The sequence below is a fragment of the Zalophus californianus genome, chromosome 8 (genome assembly GCF_009762305.2).
Source record: "Zalophus californianus isolate mZalCal1 chromosome 8, mZalCal1.pri.v2, whole genome shotgun sequence".
Lineage (NCBI taxonomy): Eukaryota > Metazoa > Chordata > Mammalia > Carnivora > Otariidae > Zalophus > Zalophus californianus.
In genome coordinates this window covers 49157979-49173988 of record NC_045602.1, presented here as the reverse complement: position 1 = coordinate 49173988, position 16010 = coordinate 49157979, and the positions used below count along the sequence as shown (strand labels likewise).

Below are 16010 nucleotides of genomic sequence, written 5' to 3'. Positions count from 1 at the left end.
AGCAGAGGGGAAGGGAGAGGCAGACTCCCTGTGGAGCAGGGAGCCTGATGCGGGACTCAATCCCAGGACCCTGGGGTCATGACCTGAGCCGAAGGCAGATGCTTAACCAGCTGAGCCACCCAGGCGCCTTCTCCAGATGATTCGGATGGGGTGGATATAGCAGGACAGGAAGTGGGGATGCAGGGAGGGCCCTTAGCTGTAATCCAGGAAAGAATATTTTGTCACCAACATTATTTAGAATTGCCAGCCCATGGTGATAATAAAAACCCAGACTGACTAAAGGTTTTACCATTATTTATACATTCTCTATGGCAAGGTACCCCTTGTTGTCTGTACCCAGGGCCAATAGCCTCCACGCCTCAGCACACCAGTCTTCCAAAGAGCTGCCAAGGGTGAGAATCATCGTCTTAGAGTTTTTCCTGTCCCCACCCCTCACATTTAATCATCTTTTTTTTTTAAAGACTTTATTTATTTATCTGTCAGAGAAAGAGAGAGAGTGAGTGCGCACAAGCAGGGGGAGTGGCAAAGGCAGAGGGAGAAGCAGACTCCCCGCTGAGCAGGGAGCCCGATGCCGAGACCCCATCCAGGACCCTGAGATCATGACCTGAGCCGAAGGGAGCTGCTTAACCAACTGAGCCACCCTGGTGTCCCCACGTTTAATCATCTATCATGTTCTGTTTGAGCCACCTCTTACTTTTCTCACTTCTTTCACTTCTCTGACCTTTTGCCTCGTAGAATCTTTCCCCAGGACACTCTGGTCTCAACCCCCTGCAACCCGCCCCCCCGCCCCCGCCAATCTGTCCTCCACACTGCTTCTAGCCCAGGTGCTGATGGGATGCTAATACTTCCCTTTTTGTTGAACCCTCTTGCCTACCTGTCCAACCTTCCTCCTGCCATTCCCCACTGATATTGGCTTTCTAGACCAGAGAACTGCATGTCATGTGGAACAAACTAATCCTTCCCACGTCCCCAAGACTCTGCATTCACTATTCCTGACATCTGGAATTTTTAAAAATCACTGAGTTCCTATTGCATAGAAGACTTGATATTATGAGTGATGTGTTTAGGAAACTGGTATTCGGGATCTACTATGTACCAGGTTCTGAACTGGAGTCTTTGAATATTCCATCTCATGATTTCCACTTTGCAGATGAGGAAACTGGAGTTCACGGAGGCCCAAGACCACATGGCATTCCCATGTGAGCCTCAGCATGCCACAATGCTCTTTTTAATGCTTTTGATATATTTTGGATTTTTAGGAAGCCAATTTGTTTAAGGGCCCTTTAAACTTTACAAGGTAGCATATTCAGTGACTGCTGGGTGTGCTGGGTGTTTATCAAGCTTTGGGCTCATCTAGCCCCTTTCTCCAAGTTACAACTCCTGATTCCTGGGGCTGCTTTCCCAGCTTCCCTTGCAGCTAGGGCATGGGCATGTGGCTTAAGCTCCGGCAACGAGGTGCAAGATGTCAGTTTGGATGCAAGCACCATAAAGGAGGTGCTGTGCAGAATTCCTTCTAGGAAGGATCCTGAGAGACAGACAGCCAGTTGTTAAAGGTGGCTGTGGCCTGTCCTGGCTAATCTTGTGTCCAGCATCAGGAGTGTGGGCAGAGATACCTGAGCCCAGTGGCCAGAGCAATAGCATCTCCACTGGCAGAGTCTGATGATATAACTTGGGCATCACTCTTGAATGGCAAGTCTGTCAGCCTGATTCTCTGGCCCTCCTGAAGATCTTAAAAGAGACTAAATATTCGTCCATTAACTCTTTTTCTGCTTAAACTAGCTTGAATAGGTTCTTTTTGCAAATCTGACAGATAAAATGAGGTTGTTGTGTATCTTGTGGCTTCCATTTTTCTATTTTAACTACTTTCAATACCTCCCCCCACCAATTTCCCAAACTCACACATTATAATTGAACTGTGAAACACAAGAGATCATGGAGCTCATTAGGGCCCAATGTTAAAGGTAACACAGTGCAAGGAGTCTTTTAAGTATTTACATTCAGGGAAGGCCCACCCTCCCTCTTAAAATCTACATAATCTCAACACTTATAACTTGCTTCAAACTTGATAAATCCTATTTAGAAAAAGGAATATGTCTTCTGGTCAAGTGGTCTCTTCCCAGGACAACTCCCTAAAAGCTGATGGCCAGGTGCAGGTCAGTCCTATATAAGGCCATAGCCAGCCTGGTGTAAAAGCTGACATTTGTATTCATCAGACCACCCTTGGCTGACTCAGGCCTGCGGCTCTGTCTCTTCCTCCTCTGAAACTCCATCACATAGAAACACACGCACGTTTGGCTCTCAGTGATAGACTTTTCCATTCTGCTATAATTGTTTTATGTGTTGGCTTTGTAGCTCTGATTAAACAATTAATCCCTCAGGGGGCGAGAACCACATCTTGTTTCTTTTATAATTTTTACAGCACTGAACAGACTGTCATGAACATTGTAAGGGTCTGTTTAATAAATATTTGCTGATTAATTTCTCTCTTGGGGCTGTTAAGTATAAATTACACGGGTGTCTCATTATTCTTAAATGTGTGTGTGTGAGAGAGAGAGATCTAAGAGCCAATAAATCATACACTCCAGGCATGGAATTTAGAGCTAGAAAAATCGAAGACACAAGACACAAGCCTCAGCCTGTGAGACTACCCTTAGTTTTTTATGTATAAATTGGGGCTTATAACAATACTTACTCTAACTACTTCCTGGGACTAGGGCCTTCAGAAGAGAGTATGTGTACTTAAGGCCCCTTGTGATTATTATCCAGTCCATATGAAATGGGGCCAGAGAGGGGAGTGGAGAAGAGGCTCTAAAGTCAGTGTATAGAGAAGGGATCATAGCTGACAGGACCTATGGGGTTTGGTCCCACCTGCTTGGGGCCAACAGGTTTTTTTGTTTTTTTCTTTTTAAGATTTCATTTATTTATTTGTCGGTGGGGGGAGAGAGAGAGAGAGCAAGCACACAAGCAGGGGGAGTGGCAGGCAGAGGGAGAAGCAGGCTCCCCGCTGAGCAAGGAGCCCGATGTGGGACTCGATCCCAGGACCCAGGGATCGTGACCTGATCCGATGGCAGATGCTTAACCGACTGAGCTGTGGGGCCAACAGGTTTTAAAGCGCTGGACTTCCAAGTATTTCCAGGTAGCAGGCATCCTCCTTTTTATCCCCCACTCCCAGCCCAAGGTGTCAGTTCTACCTCAGACTTTAAAACCTCTAAACCTGTAGCCTGACACCTTGTCTCTCCCCGACCTTGGTTCAGGCTTTGGTCCTACCTTACAGCTTAGGCCTCTTTCTGCCTCTGGTCTCTAATCCCCCTCCCCCCACCCCCACCCCCAGGGCAGCTATTGACCTAAAAAAACAAATCTGATCACATCCCTTCTCTAAGAAGCTCTGTTGGATAGCTAAACCTATATATCTTACCTAAAGAGGGAAGTCCAGTTACCGAGGCCGTTTCAGTCATGTGAGAGATGTTGGGTGTGTGAACTAGGAAAGATCTAGAGGTGGAGAAGATTAGAGAAATAATATATAAAACTATAAACTCTGTATGTGTGTGTATTGTTCTTTCTTTCTTTCTTTTTTTTTTTTTTTAGATTTTATGTATTTATTTGTCAGAGAGAGAGAACACAAGCAGGGGGGAGCGGCAGGTAGAGGGAGAAGCAGACTCCCCGCTGAGCAGGGAGCCCGATGCAGGGCTCAATCCCAGGACCCTGGGATCATGACCTGAGCCAAAGGCAGACACTTAACCAACTGAGTCACCCAGGCATCCCGAACAATAGTTATTTCTAAAATTTCTTCTACTCATTTAGATATTCAACAGACATTTATTGTGTGCCTACCGTGTGCTGGGCACCATTCTAAGCACTGCAGATATGAGGGAACAAAACAGATACAGATCCTGCCTTCTTAGAGCTCACAGTCTAGCAAGCAGAGAAAGAACAATAGGAAAATCAGTAGGGAATCAATCTGGGCCACATGAGAGTGACTGGGGGAACCACTTGAGATAAACTGATCAGAAGAAAGTCCTCTGAAGAAGAGTTGATATTTAAGCTGATCCTCAGTGAGGAACAAGAGTCAGCTGAACACAGAGCTGGAGAAGGATATTCCAGACAGAAGGATTTTGAATTTTATTCTAGGATTAGAAACCATTAGACAGATGGCTTGGAATGAGGGAGGGAGAGACATAGAATGGTTTATCTTTTCAACAGGTCACTGTGGTCCCCGAGGGAGAAGATTGTGCCGGGGTCAGGAGGGAGGCAAGCATGAATGGAAGCAGGGACAAGGTAGGCTGAGGGGGTATTGGCTCTGGCCAAGTTGTTGGCGAATGTGTCCAAGATGTGACATGAACAGAAGTGGTCAGTTATAGGATTTATTTTATGGGTAAAATAGACTGCTTGCTGATGGACTGACTGGATATGAGGGTGAGTGGCAGGAAGGAATTAAGGATGACTTAGGGTGGATGGTGATGTCATTTGCTGAGACAACTGGGAAAGGAATAGATTAGGGAAGAAAAGTTACGTTTGGCTTTGGACATGTTGAGTGTGAGATGCTAGTCATTCACTGGAGATGACAAATGGTTGCTGGAGAAGTAAGTCTGGAGCTCCTAGAGAGGTCCTTGGTGTAGATTTACATCTGCGAGTTACCAGCACATAGATGATACAACAGTCTTGAGGCTGGGAGGGATCACCCAGGGAGAGAGCATAACCAGATCAGAGGGTGGAGGACAGCCTCTGGATACTCCAGCATTCACTGGTAGAGAAAACAGGGTCTGAGGACCCTGAAGGACATCAGAAGGGTGGAGCTTCCCCAGCTCCCACAGAGGAAGGTGTGTCCGGATGCAGGATTCGGTCAACTGTGTGCAGGTATCCCAAGAAGCGGAGTAAGACAAGGGTGGAAAAGGGATAAGAACACAGGATTTGGCAACAGGTTAGTCATTATGGTGACTGTGACAAAAGCAGTTTGGGACCCAGGCCTGACTGGAGTACGGGGAGGGAGAGGTGTGAATGTATAATTGGCAAGAAGTTTTGCGGAGAGGCTGGATCATGGATGTTTTTATTTCTATTTATTTCTGTATATTCCAACCATGAACATTTGTTACTTACATAATGCTATAATAATGTATACATTGTAGATAGCACCCAACTGGTTATGAGAGGAGAAACTCCTCAGTAGAATACAGCAGCTCTTCAGCGACCTCTCCAACCCCAGGCTTGCTCTTCTCCACAAGCATCCGTCCCCTGTCTTCATCAGTCTGCATTTCATTCTTGCCGGCTGCCACCGCATATGTAAACTCAGAGTCTGGCGCCAGGCATTAGCTGTGGCTGGGCCTCCCACTCCTCTCAGCATCCGTAAGCCACCTCACCCCACACACGTCCAGGATCACTGGGGTACACACTAAGCACCCACCAGTTTCACCCACGCGTGCGTCCGTCCCGCAGCTGCAGATATATCTCCTTTCCTGCCGTTTACTCCCCTGGGCTCTTAGACCAATAGGATAGGAAAATAGGGAAAAGAATTGGGCCTCCGAGTTAGACGGGCGTGGGTTCCTTCCTCCATCTGCCACATAGCTGTGTGACTCTGGACAAGTCCCTTAACGGCCCGTGCCTCGGGTTCCTCATCTGTAAAACGAGGTTAGCAAAACCCACCCCCTATCCGTTTTGTGATGCCTGGCATAAAGTAAGCAGCAGCTAAGGCGGCGCCTCAGTTTTGCTTCAGCGTAGCGCCCTGTTGAGCCACAACAGGTGAGGACTAAGATGTTTCAGAAATGTGACCCAGCAGTGGGGGCCCCTCACATGACCCCGAGATACCAGACGGTGTCCCTCTCCCCGCACAAGGCACGTGCTGGTCGGGTGACCCGTCTTTCCAGTCGTCCCACACGCTGGGTCTGTGATCACGCGCCCCCCACCCATAGCTGAGCCTGACGCGGCAGTGGCTCATGCGCCTTTCCGCCCCAGCCTCTAGCCACGGACCACACGTCCCATCCCTGCCGCCGGGCCCCGCCCCCTGCCCCGGGCGCGCCCCTCCAGTTTCCCGGCTCGGGTGTCGGAGGGGCCGCGCCCGCGGGCCGTGCGCACGGATTGGCTGCGCCGCGGCGGCGGGCGGCCCGTGGGCGCACACACCCTCCCCGTGCAGCCAATGGGCGTGCGCGCGTCACTGACCCGGAGGCCCGCGAGCCGGCAGCCCCTCAATAAGCCACATTGTTGCACGAAACTCCAGAGCAGGAGTCCCGAGCCACCGCTAGGGCCGCCGTGTCATCAAGCGGAGGAGATCCGTGGGCAAGGCAGCGCGTGTGTGAGCCGTATAAGTCCGCTCGCCCAAGTGAGACCGGACCGAGATTCTTCCCAAGTGGAGCCTTTAGTGATCCTGTGGTGAAGTTAGCACCTTGGCGGTGGGGCAACCCGACACGTCGCCAGCAGTGATTTTTGGGCTCCTTCTAGCAATCGGGACTCCCAAAACCTGTTTCCAGAGACCCTAGACTCTCAAGCTGAGCGTGCCATCGCCTTCTTTTTGTGCCGTCCGGATTCACTGCTCCCGGCTGGGCCGCCAAGCCCCCATACAAAGCGGTCGGACCGCGCTGTCCTCCTCCCCCGCACGCGCTCCAACCTCGGTTTCCCAACTCGGCGCCGTCGGACCGCGGCAGGATGATCGCCTCGCATCTGCTCGCCTACTTCTTTACGGAGCTCAACCATGACCAAGTGCAGAAGGTAAGTAAGCGCGTGCAGGGGCGGCTGGCTCGCCTTTGACAAAGTTGTGTGGTCCCCGGCTCTCACTTTGGGGTCCCGGCCGGCCGGGACTCTCCTCGACCCTGCGGGGAACCACTTCCTCCTCATTCGGGGTCGAGGACGCGGAAAAAGTCAGGGCTGCCGGGAAACTCCTGGGCGCGAGGAGCCACGTCCGCTAGGCACGGGCAGGCGTGTGCGCGCGTGCGAGGTTCCTGGGCTCGCGCACCGCGCGGCTCTCTGCCTTCCTGCCACCCTGCGCGCGCTCGCGCTTTTTTTTTTTTTTTCTTCCCGCTGGAGGGGCGGGTCACCCGGCACGTAGTCTGAGACTGTGGGGCCCACGTGGGAGGAGCCCCCCTCTCGCAGCCGGAGTTCCGGCGAGAGCACGTGGGGGGAAGAATCGTGGCTGGTGGGGGGAGGCTCCGCTGCCACGTGGGACTGCCGGGGGACTCCGGTGCCAAAGGATCGCGTTCTGGGGACTTGCGGTTCCCCTCGGCGTTCCTCAGGGCCTCGCGGAGGTGCGCTTGGGGAGAGGCCGATCCGGGAAGGAGCTGGGACAGCGGCCGAGAAACTCCGCCCGCCGCGCCCCCTCCCCGGAACTGAGGCGCCCGGAACTGAGGCCCAGCGAGGGGCGTACATTCCCCCACAAATGTGCCTTGGGACTGCCGGGCCTTGAGTCCCCGGCCCCCGCCTCCAAGTAGGGGGCGAACTTTGGTTGATATTTCTAGTACTACTAAAAGTTACACGAACTGTTCCCCCCCCCCCCCCCCGGCTTTCCTGTCTTTGAAAAGTTTTCGTTAGGTAAACGAGCTTTTTCCTGCCCGAGACTCCGACAGGTCTGCCCACTTCGCTGTCGGCAGCCCTCCGAGCTCTTGAGCTAGGTCATTTACATAAGAAAGAGCTTCAGGCTCCTCCGGGAGCCAAGCTCTAGGTGCCTCCGGGTATGGGGTTGGGGGTGGGGCTGGGCCTGAGGCGCTCTCACTCTGGGGAACATTGAGTTTCTGAAATACTCGGGATTTCAAGATTGGCACCTGGCCCTGGACCTCACTAGGACTTGAGAAGAAGGGATGGGCGGTGGGGGGTGTCCAGAACTGTGAGGCAGTGACAGCGTTGCTTAATTACATACTTGAAATTTCTGTGTCTTAGAGGGAACACATTTGGGATAGTGTCTTGAAATAGTTGTTCGGTGCCGCGACCTGCTCGTATCGTACTCCCATTCTGGGGATTCTCAGAGCAAAGGAGAGGGTGGTGGGTTACCCTCATGGTGTTTTCAGAGCCGATGCAGATGAACCCCCAAATAAAACGTGGCAATACTTAGCCTCAGACTGGGAGTAGGGAGGAGAGGGCGGCTGGCTGAGTGGACGACTGTTGCCCTCTCCTTCCTGGGATGTGGCTCTGCTCTGCCCTGAATTCAGTTTAAGAATGTGTCTGTGAGCCGGCAGAATCTTGGCAACTTCCATGGGCTTCTCTGCCCAAGAAGTGAGTTAACCCTTGGGGAAGACTCATCCCTTGGCAAATCCTAAAGTAGGAAGCTGTCACTCCAGGACATTGTAATTCCTTTACCAGTTTACTCTCCCCTAATCCAGAGGAAGGAGGCTAAGACTCAAACTGTCTTGGTATGGATTCGGAGTCCTCTCTTTGGTCCCAGAGCGGAGAGAGACTAAACCAGGGTATCTGGAAATGAGTTCTAATCTTTGTTTTGTGATTTATTAACCACAGGACCCTGAGCAAGTCACTTTGCCTCTTTGGACTGTTGGTTTCTTCTTGTAAAACAGGAGTCACAGCAGCAGCCTTGCCCACATTAGGGAGTTGTGATGATTCAACACAGTAATGTAGACATGTCTTTTTTGTAGGCGACTCTTACCTACACTCGCAGCTTCCTTTTAGCCTGTGAAGTGTCTGGGTGGACACTGGGTGTATTTCCTCTAAATTACCAATGGGGGCAGAATAGAGTCAGGCCTTTAATTTACCAGGTGTCAGAACCTGGGACTTGGCCTCTAGGCTTAGGTGAGCAAAACTGTTTGATTCCAGCTGCCGTTCGATAGGAAGTAGGAGGAGCCTCAGAATATTTTGGAAGCAGCTTTTCTTTTTCAGCGGACTCCACTGCACACCCAGTGTGGAGCCCAATGTGGGGCTTGAACTCATGACCCTGAGATGAAGACACGTAACTGAGTGAGCCACCCAGGTGTCCCTAGAAACCTCTTTTCCAGTTGCTGCTACAAGGATGAATTCGGGGAGAAGGATGAAGTTTGAGTTTAATTTTAGAGAGTCTTTTGAAAAGGTCTTGATTTGGACTCTTCTGAAATCCCCATTATCCTACATATTCTGGGTTGTAGTCTGAGGCATGGAAAAGTTGGATTCACCAGAACTAGCCCCCCACCCCCCGCCATCTCCTGATGGACAAGTCCAGGGTTTTGTACCATTAGGAGGAGACTGACACTTTGAAACTCGAGAGCAAACACATGTGGCATTTACAGTGTAGCAGGAACTGGTTTAAGCTCTTTACGTATGTTAGCTCATTAATGTTCGCAACAATCTCACAGAGCAGTTGCAGTTATTATCAGCATCCCCCTTTTACTGGTAAGGAACAAAGGCACACTAACTTGTCCAAGGTCACTAGCATTTTTGTAAGAGCTGGGAATTAAAGCCACGCAGTTGGGCTCCAGAGCCGCATGCTCTTGACCACACTCACCTGATTCTGGAAACAATAGTGGACTCCATCCTGGCTCCTGTCTGCATCCACTCTGGGATGCTGGCAGCACCATCACCCAGCATGCCCAGAAATGCAACTAGCTCTTTTCCTTGGCTACATTGATGGCACCAGTACCCTCTAGCTCTTCTGGCTGGGAGCTCTGGACTCCTTTCATGACTTTCCTTTCTGATCGCTACGCATTTGTCAACCTGTCTCTGGCTTATTTCAGAGGGCTCCTAGGGTTTCTCTGTTTCCAGTCTGTTTCTGGAGTGAGACTGGAACATTTCAGAAGCCTTTTAACACTGCATTCTGAATGCCCCTTGACCCCTCCATGTTCTCTACCTTCACTCCCCGAGGACTTGCATCACCATTCCTTTGAATGCCACGCTCTTCACACTAGGCGCCTTTGCCCTGTCATGGCATTTTTTTTTTTTTAATGGGAGTTCTCATGACCAATGGTTTTTTTTTTTTTTAAGATTTTATTTAAAAACATGAGAGAGAGGCAGAGAGCACGAGTGGGGGAAGGGCAGAGAGAGGGAGAAGCAGATTCCCCGCTGAGCAGGGAGCCCCATGCTGGGCTGGATCCCAGGACCCTGGGATCATGACCTAAGCCGAAGGCAGGTGCTTAACTGACTGAGCCACCCAGGCGCCCTATCATGGCATTTTTATTGTTCCACCATACCTTAGACTTTGTAGTTTTCAGTTCCGGTTCCTTCCTTGGGGCAGGGAGAATCCTGGCTGCTCACCTTTGTAGCCATAGTTTCTGGCCACTGATGAGGTACTCAGTGAGTGTGAGGCTGAGAGAGCAGCACTTCCTGGAGACAGAAGCTGAGCAAGGGCTGCAGGAAGGGGAGGAGGGTGAAAGGCAAATTGGGGGATGGTTAGGATGGGGCTGAACGGGATGGGTGGAAAGGGGGACATTAAGAAAGGCGGTGGACTCGGGCGCCTGGGCGGCTCAGTTGGTTAAGCGACTGCCTTCGGCTCAGGTCATGATCCCGGAGTCCCAGGATTGAGTCCCACATCGGGCTCCCTGCTCAGCAGGGAGTCTGCTTCTGCCTCTGACCCTACCCCCTCTTGGGCTCGCTCTCTCAAATAAATAAATAAAATCTTTAAAAAAAAAAGAAAGAAAGGCGGTGGGCTCTTCTTTAATCAAGGCCTGAGGCTGATCCTGATCCTGAGGCTGATTCTGAGGAGAAAGGGAGGGGGTCAGGGACACAGGGAGGGAGATAGGGAGGGTGAGGGAGTTTCCTGTCTTCCAGCAATCAAGGCTCTCTGTCCTCTGGGTGGAGAGAGAGATTCTTTTTATTGATTGAGGTATAGTAAACATTCAAGATAGAGGATTTTCCTGCTTGAGGAGAATCAGTTTTAACCATAGAAGTGAAATGAGGTATGCATGCCTTCCTTTAGCCATTGGATGAATTTTTTTTTTAACATGCATCGACTGGTGACATATTTTCACTCCTCTTATGGAATATAGATAGCTCGCTTGGGCTCTTTTCTGTGTGAGGAGTGGCTTTCAACTCTGGACTTATGAGAGGAGGGAGTTATCTTGGAAGCAGAAAATTCAGCAGAGCCCCCAAGAGTCAAGAAAGACAAGAGTTTTAATGTTTTTTGAGAACTTATTGTGGGTACCAGTTCCTCTGGCTATGATGTGGGAAACTGAAACTAAGACACCTTTCAGTCTGGTGAGATGAGGCAGCAGTCAAGAGAGGGTTCCTTACCACGGGGTGAGGAGTTGGAGACCTCAAGGGAGCCTTGATTGGTCTGCCTTGAGTACCTACTATGTGCCATTATATCTTCTGATAAGGGGTTAAAGTACCGGGAGTCAGATTCAACTACTGATCACAGCCTTACTAAGATTATTTTTGATTGACCTAACTGACATTGGCAGGTACAGTTTCTCATTTGTTCAATGTGTACATAATACTTAGCATCCTAATACTGTCCCTTCCCTGCTCGGAAGGAGTTGATGGAAGCTTTTGCTAATCATCCATTTTTTGTATCACCAAATTTCTATTTCAGAGAGTGCTAGGAAGCATTTTTCTTTACCACTGAATTAATTAAAATTCCCTCTGAGTCTCCTCAGACAAAGCCAACTTTTTTTTTAAAACATCACTTTTCAAAGATGAATGTTTCCAGCACCCTGAGGAATTTGAGGGCAGTTAGGGGCCCTTTTCCAGGGGAAATCAAAACAACGCAAACCACAACAGTTTTCTCAAAGCCTGGCAGCCAGAGTAAGGAGATCTGATGTACTAAAAGACCTCAAGAACTCCAGAAAACTGACTTCCTTTGTTCAAATATTTCTTTGAAAGACACCTCTTGATAATGGGTTTCTCATTATCATTGTTGAATTTTGAAGTCGGCAAGTTTGGTTTGTTTTCCAACACTGTATTGTCTTTCCCTTTCCAAAGCAGTGGGGGGCTGGGGGTGAGTGGGGAGGGGTTGAGAAGATCAGATCCCAGAGTTCCTTGCCTGAGTCTTAATATTGCACGCCATGGATCACAGGCCATGCTTCCTTGTGCTGGAGGGGCTGTTTCTGCCTACTCCTAAAGTAGGTCTTTCAACCTCAGTGCTATTGGCATTTTGGGCCACACAATCTTTTGTGAGGCGCTATCTGTATCCCAACCTATAATAAAGAGCAGGAATTCCCACCCTACCTGAAGTTTGTAGGGGCAAAGCCTGTATTCTCTTTGTTTTGTTTTGTTTTTGTTGCTACTTCTTTTGAGCCATAGTTTTCAACTGCTAACAATTTTGCCCTCCAGTAGGCTTTGGTAATGTCTGGAGACATTTTTGTCTGTCACCAGTTAGGTGGGTGAGGATGTGTTGCTGCATCTAGTAGGCAGAGGCAAAGGAGATACGCAATCTTACAGTGCCCAGGACAGCCCCCTTGCAACAAAGACCTTTGTTGAGAAACTGTGTTAGAAGAAAGAACATAGTTCATCCCCTCCTTCAATTTTATAGCGCATTGTTCACGATCACACAGCTTGTTAATAGTAGCTGTAACTAGGACCTTGGCTCCCAGCTCGCAGTGTGCCAGGTCTTGGGACAGTCATGGGTGGGTGGCAAGTGATCTTTTACAAAAGATGAATTTGAGGTGAAGTCTGCAGACCACAGCAGTCAGCAGATGTCCGTGCCCCCCTGGCTGAAGGGTGGGTTACCTGGGTTACTGTTCTTCTGTCTTCAGTCAGGAAAATGCCTGCAGTGTCAGCACGGCAGGAAGCAAGTGGGAGAGAAGTTTGCTCAGTTGTCCACAGGAGAATCTTCCCCTGGTTGTTGCTGGGATTTCCAGGGAGGCCAGGCATCCGTCAGACTTCTGAACAAAGCAGGTGGGTGAGCTGGCAGATCATGAGCCCAGGAGCTACTGTAGCTGGGACCAGAGGAGAGGGGCTAGTGATAACTCACTGAGGGCCAGTCCCACAGTCCTATTGGGAGAGGCTGTACGGTGAGTGAGAGAGCCAGTCTCCCAGGATTGAATCCTGGTTTATGTAACCAGCTCTGTGAACGTAGGTCAGTTGATTTAACCTTTCTAGGCCTTGGAGAGTTTTTGGATAACACCTTAATAGGGTTACTGTAGGGATTAGAATTAATATATGTGAAGCTCTTAGAGCTGTGCCTGACACACAGTCAACTCTTTGTGTTAAATATTAGTACATAGAGAACTACATACGTATAGTACTACACTCTTAGATACCTACTGTGCTGTCCATCTGGGCAGGAGCAAAAGAGGCCCTGCTTCTCTTTTCCCAAGGGCTTGTAGGACATATGGGTTCTGGAACATTGTTGCTGTCTGTCTGATGTCGGATTAGAGTAGAAGACAGGGAGGGCAGGGTGGAAAGTTCCTGAAGCTGAGGAATAAGGAAGTATTCTCACTGCCCCCTCTGCCTTCTAAAACACTCTTTCCTAGGCATAGGAGAACCATCCTTGAGTTCTTTCTCTGACTTGCTTTCCTTTGGGTCCCCTGGGAAGTAGCCTCCCCACTGGGGGCGGGGGGAGGGAGGTGGGTGTCTCTGGGACGCCGTGATCATTGTTCCGCAGGTTAAAGCATCCTCAGTGGAACGCATGACTGATCACAGCGTTCATCCCACCCTTGTGACTGTAGAAACCTAGTCCCCCCTCCTCCTCGGTCCCTCCCGCAAAGGGCAGAGGCTCCCAGGGCATTTGCTGAGCCCCCTTATGCTGCAGTTGGCCAGTGAGATGCTTTCTTAGCCTTCCTCACATCTGCCCCAGATTCTGGCTTTCTGCTCGGGAAACTGCTTGGGGCGGGGGGTGCCCTGGGCTGTTGAGTTATAGGACCAGGTGTAGGTTTTGGTCCCAGTGACTCCTGGAGTTTCACTGAAGGGAACCATCATTCCCACAGTCTTTTGGCAGATCAGGAGGAGAATCCCTGGCTGTCTTGGGTGTCAGTAGAGAGCTCTTTACCCCTCATACAGACTCTGGGCTGTCCAGTGTGGCCCCTCCTGACACTCAGGTGCCCAGGGCTCTTGACAAAGCCCAAGGCAACCCTCTTTGTGGAACCCAGATTCTCCTCCCTCCATTCCTGTACAGGCTTTGTCTTGTCCAAACCCAGTTGGGAGGCCTTGTTCCCCTGAAATGCTGCCCTCTTTTAGGGGTGGCCATGCTTTTTGCACTTTTGTCTATGGGTCTCTGAGCATTTTCCTGATGTTCCTCACTTGGAGGGACCTTGGTTAAAACTTATCTTGGAGTTAACTAAGAGAGTGAGCCAGGGCTGAGAACCTGGCCCTTGGTGCCCACCCAACCAGCCTTCCTGACTCTCCTCACCCTTGGCTCAGTGGTTCTACCCTGGAGGTGTGGTCCATGTTCTTGAAAGGCCTTCTTCCTACCCTCTTCTTCTGGCATCTCCATATTGTCTGACAAAGGAATGAAGCCAGATAAGCCATCAGGGTTAAATGAGGGCATGTGAAGCTGCCACTTTTCCTTTTTCCCATTTGAGAGACTTCCTTCTCCTGCTTCCTGCTTCCTTCCACATTTTTCTGTCTCAACCCCTTGCAATGAAGCCTTCTAGCCATGTCTCATCAGTTCCATCCCCCCCTCACCCCCAATTTCTAAAGCTCTTAAAATAACAAACACCACTGTAAGTGCTAGGCTCTGTCTGTGCACTCTAACTCAGGTCATCCTTAAGCAGCCCTCCCTGGTAGACATTATTAGCTATTATTCAGATGAAGACACCAAGGCACAGAAAGGGACAGTACCTTGCTCAAGGGAAAGCCTGAATTCAGTCTGACCCTAGAACCTAGGCCTCTAACCCCAGCATGGGGCTTCCTGGGACAACTGGAGATAGGCCACTTGTGTTTCATTTTCACGGGGCTGTGAGTCAGGTGTCAGTTGGGGAGGGACCTTTGGATCATCTAGTTTCAGTCCTTTTTATCGATGAGGAAACCAGGTGCTGTGTACTAAGTGACCAGCCCAGGTTTATATAGGACAAGCCCCAAGCAGGAACCCAGTTTCTCGGTCCCTATTTCCCTTTTAGCACCAATTGTGCAGCATGAGCTCTTCTCATCAGTCAGGTGTGGGCTCCCCAAGAACAAAGGCAGGATTTGCTTTGTGGCCTGTACCTAGAGTAACCCTATAATTTGTCCAAACTGGGCCACTTTTGAGAATAAAAGGGGACACTGTTAATACTTAGGCTGCTACCTCAGTGTAAACTGAGATTGTCCTGGGCAAACTGGTATGTATGGGTTGCCCTGCCTTTGGTGGGGGTGATTGTGGGGTGGGTGGGGCCGACTGGGAAGGTCTGGGGCTGGATGTTATGCAGAGGGCCAGATCCGCAGGGGTTTGGCGCAGCAGGTGAACACTTGGAGTGGGGAGTTCAGATGTCCCTGTGAGGCAAGAGGCTCAGGGGTAGACTCCGGTTCCCTGGTATGGGGCTGTCCAGGGGAGGCAGAGTCTGACTCTTAGGGGACCTGGGCAACTGAACAGGACAGCCAGGTAGCTGGAGAAGGAACTGTGCTGCTGCCAGGGTCACGTGCAGTGAGGGCTCAGGCCTGAAGAACAGGGTCAGGCTCTGAGCTCCTGGGCATTCTGGAATGACCAGCTCTCCCCTTCACCTAGGTTACTCTCCCACCCACCCCCTTGGCACCCCAATAGCCCCTTGTGCGTGACCATGGCCTATGACGTGAGCACCCGCTCTGTCTCAGTCCTGAGGTAGCTGCTGACATCACAAATGTGAAGTTGGGAGCATGTAGTTGGTGCCTTTAGTTCTCTGGGACCAGCGAGGGTGGGAGACACAAGGTGTCAAAAGTGTGTTGGTGGCTGGGAATTTGGGGAGAGGCCATTTGTGCTGGGCCCTGAAGGGCAAAATGGGAGTTTTTTGTTACGCCAGAGGAGGAGAACATTCTAGGTGTGGGGTCAACATATACACATTTCTCACCCTCCTGAGACACTCCTTAGAATTGTATTGATGTGTGCATGATTTCAGTGATTCAAGATCTGTATTTTATAACAGGGAGAGAAACTGCCTATTCTCTGCCCTTCCCCTCAGTTTGTAATTACTTGTTGACATATTTGCCTCCCACCAATAGACTGAGCCCCTTGCAGGCAGAGACCGGGCTCTCCTTTCCCCTGGTGCCCTCAGCCCCTGGCCAGGGCC

At 50.3% G+C, this 16010-nt stretch overlaps 1 protein-coding gene across 1 annotated transcript in view; it reads left to right on the top strand.

The window, feature by feature from the left end:
* The first annotated feature begins 6633 nt into the window (after positions 1 to 6633).
* HK2 (hexokinase 2) overlaps positions 6634 to 16010 on the top strand; it is a 61439-nt gene continuing 52062 nt past the window's right edge. The window contains exon 1 of the mRNA XM_027621289.2: positions 6634 to 6696. Within this exon, the coding sequence (XP_027477090.2) occupies positions 6634 to 6696 (63 nt within the window). The remainder of the gene's footprint in view (positions 6697 to 16010) is intronic.